Source organism: Sitodiplosis mosellana, unplaced genomic scaffold (genome assembly GCF_009176505.1).
Source record: "Sitodiplosis mosellana isolate CC-2019 unplaced genomic scaffold, AAFC_SMos_1.0 Smas_scaffold_6909, whole genome shotgun sequence".
Classification (NCBI taxonomy): Eukaryota; Metazoa; Arthropoda; class Insecta; order Diptera; family Cecidomyiidae; genus Sitodiplosis; species Sitodiplosis mosellana.
The window spans coordinates 1-3803 of record NW_022602042.1 but is presented as its reverse complement, the minus strand read 5'-3'; the positions used below and the strand labels follow the sequence as shown (position 1 = coordinate 3803).

General features: G+C 37.7%; 2 protein-coding genes across 2 annotated transcripts; both read right to left on the bottom strand.

Moving 5' to 3' along the window:
- Window positions 1-23: 23 nt before the first annotated feature.
- Window positions 24-596, bottom strand: LOC129580023 (BTB/POZ domain-containing protein 6-like; the record flags this gene model as incomplete). Its single annotated transcript, XM_055470219.1, has 1 exon — window positions 24-596. A coding segment is annotated over exon 1 (573 nt), but the record flags the coding sequence as incomplete, so codon positions are not given.
- Window positions 597-1926: 1330 nt separating this feature from the next.
- On the bottom strand, window positions 1927-3301 carry LOC129580022 (BTB/POZ domain-containing protein 6-A-like; the record flags this gene model as incomplete). The annotated part of the gene is given in 2 exon segments (XM_055470218.1): window positions 1927-3125; window positions 3248-3301. A coding segment is annotated over 1 exon segment (957 nt). The 3' UTR covers window positions 1927-2128.
- Window positions 3302-3803: the final 502 nt, after the last annotated feature.

Genomic DNA, 3803 nt, shown 5'->3' with positions numbered 1-3803 from the left:
AAAAAACTGTTCGAATGGAATACGGCGCTTGTGTTCAATATGATCATTCGTTCGCAACGCATTTTCAGCTCGGTTTGTTCATAGAGTATGGCCAAAGCATAGCCAATGCACACATTATCGATGCTGAGACTGTCGCTGATAAACTCAAGACAAGCTTTGAAACAATTGGCCACGTTGTATCGATGACCAAGGCCCATCACTTCAGCTACATTACCAGCGGTGAGCGTCACACTTTTCAAGTAGAAATACTGTAAGAACTCTTTGAAAGCCGGCGCCGTTTGTAGAAACTCCTTGTGACCGGTATTCATATGGATGTCACCTGACACCTTCCATTCACCATAGAACATCGCTCGGAATACATCACTTGTGATTGACAACAGATTTTTATGGGCAGGAACACGTTCACCATCGTCGCCACTTGAACCAAACACGAAATTTACATCGGCCGTTCCGGCGTCAAGATACAGATTTTCAATACTCGATGAAACCACACAATTGTCATACGTTCTGACCAGGCCATTCGATGTGTTGACCATCGATATCGAAATTAACTCGATTCCGGGCGATGTGTTTGTTGTGTCTGATTTGGATTGCATGATGCTAGAGTTCAGAAAAATAAGAGGAAATTTTAGCAATTGGCCATTGGATCTATTGATTTGTTTGCAAGGAGTTTCTTTACAATCACCTGATTTGGCTGTGGAAATGAGTCGAATTGAGCTCGTTGCTGTAGAGTTGAGCCTTTGTTTACACTTCACAATAGACGACAAGAATCGGCTTCAATTTGGTTTACCAAACAATGTTTACACCTTTCGGGAGACGTCTTCGGATTGAGGTTAAAAACAACTGGTCAGTTGGCTATCAATTCAATGCTAAGAAAAGTTGGAAAAACAACAGAATATCAATAAATTTTCTTATTTCCGTGGTAGATTGGGTATCAACAAAATCCTTGGTCACCAGAAGAGGTGACTTTTTTTCAAAGTGGCTAGAATAACATGAAATAATATCGTAAAAAGCACTTTGATATATCCAGTGTGTGTTTGTCATCAATTTACATACTTTTTCTTTCCAATGCCAATCAGAATATGTTAGATTGATAGCATACAGCCAATTACACCACTCCTTTCTAGACAGATCAATAAAAACAAATGAAAACTTCGGTGAGCGAAACAAAACAATGAAAAAAACGAAACGAACTTCTAATGTGAATGTAACAATGTTGTGCAGAGATGCATCTGTCACAGAATGGCGCTATATTTTTGACGTTTGTACGAAATGTTCCGTCCTCTGTGTGTATGTATGCGTTGAACGGTAGAATAAACACTGTCTGTCATGGGTGTACACTGTTCAGTGTACACTAACGCTCAAAAGTTTGGGATCATATGAAAATGCTTTGTTCCTATTTTTCGTCTCTTCCTTAAAAAGAAATAGAGTCATAATTTATTTGAATGGCTATGTCTTGATCGGTTGTCAGCAGATTTCGATACTCGATGATGAAAACAATATGTTCTTCTGAAGATCTTCTCTGTGATTTAAATAGCTTTCTAATTCTAATGTTGGAAACCTAAAAAAACCTGTCTCGTTCAAAATCTAAATTTTTGCCAGCCGAATCAGATGGGTTAAAATGGTCGTAAGCTGGCCAAACTCAGCATACAAACCCATTCATCAGGATGAAATCAGTTTTCATATTCAAAACAGATTTTGAGTTGAAAAAGATGAGAATTCATACAAACGATGGACTTTCAGGTGGTCACAAACTGTTGAGTATTGCTATAATTGTGAATAAACACTAGGCCACATGATCCAAATCACAGGAGACAATTCACTGAAAAAGGAGACACTCAATGGATGTATATTCCAAATAAATGATTCAAAAAACTATGCGTGAATATTGGGAGGTTTCGATGAAAACAAGTAAACAACAAACACTTTCACAAATTAGTTGGTAGATGAATTTTATTAAGAAAATTATTTTGATCATCATATTTCAGCAAAAATGGATGGGTTGGAAATTCCAACTTGGAATGAATAAGCAAGAGTGTGTTTATTTTTCTTCTTCTTTCAATCTGATTATATGAGAAATTGAGCTATTTTTTTCTTATTTCGTATGCATTTTAATCTTGTTTTCAATTTAATAATCTAATTCATCAGATTCATATTCTGATGATTCAAGGACATTTACAAATTGGCGTGCATAACGAAAATTGTTATTGAACAATGTTGGTTTGAATCCTGGGCATGAAATCATGTGTACGATTTCTTTGTATTGGTCTAGCGAAAATATGGCACCATACACAAGGCTCAATGCACCGAATTCCTTGATTGTCATTGATCTAAATCGAATTTTATAAAATGATGAACCAAGGTGGGCTTCAACAATCTCTTTGGTCAAATCATTCTGTTTGCTTGTGTACTTGGTCCACGCCATGCATGCCTCGAAAACATCTTTTTCCCGACATTTCAATATATCCATTCCCAAAATTTTGGCCAACACAGATTTGGAACTTTCCAAGAAGTTATGTGATTTGAACACAGCCATCGTGTTCCGTGCAATCATCTCCTCGCAGGATTGTTTCAACTCATCCAGATCGAATAAAATGGCAAGGCTCAAACTGTGGCATACGTTATCGATGTGAAGCCGCTTTTTCAGCAAATCCACGCAAATTTGAGTGCATCTTGCGACGTTGTACTTATGTCCAAGCGCCATGACTTCTGCGGCGTTTTCTTCACGTGATTTTACCTTGGACAAGTAGAAGAATTGCAAGAACACCTTGAACGCCTTTGCTGTGGTGTCAACGATTTTCACATCTCCTTCCTCAGGTAGATCACCGTAGAACATCTTCGTGAAAACGTCACTTGCTGCTGCTAACATTGCTTTGTGAGCTGGCACACGAACGTCTTCTGATTCGAACACAAAGTTCACATCGGCCGTTGAATCGTCCAAATACAAACTTTTAACACTATCCATGGGAATTCCATTGTGGGTCTCTTCTTCGGTTTTTTCATCGGCAGTTTTTGGCCTCTTGGCTCCATCGTTCAAGATTTGTTCAAAAGAACTGATTCTCTTGGCTTCTTTCTTTGGAAGCATGTTGACGGTTAAATGTGTACAACTTCTCCGATGTCAATACCTGAAAATGACCATTGATTCGAGCGATTAATTACATTTCCACCATTGATGAATGAGAACCAATCAAATTAAGGCATATTTCAATCGATTCAATGCATTTGTATGACAGAATTTATTACTTACACTACGAATTTCGTGTCGAGTTGGGAACGGATATCTTGTTGAGGTTAAAGTAGCCTGTAGCAGTGTAGCAATCAGTCACTCTGGTGAAATCTCTGAAAATAGGCAAAAACACACAATTGACGTCAATTGATCGCTTATGGAATTGTTTTTTACGCAAATTTGCGGCAAATTATACACTTCTATGTCTAAAAAATGACCAGGAAATGATTTTTCACAACAAAAAAAAGTGTGCAATTGCATTGCAATGCAAATTGTATCAATTTAACATACCTTTTGCTACAACGACGTCTATTTCAATCCGATTACAGCGGTTATCGCGATACAAATCGACGAAACTAAACACAACACGAGATTTTGGTGGTAATTTAAACTAGACAGAAATATGTAAGTCTGAATTCTAATTAGAACATTATCGCATTTTCAGAATTTGTTGGTCAAAAGAATATTTGCCACGTAAAGACGCTTCGCTGTTTGACAGATGCGTGTATGTATCAAGCGCGCACTTATGAAGTGAGCCTAAAAAAGTATTGAGTCAAACAGTGGATGCGTTTAATGA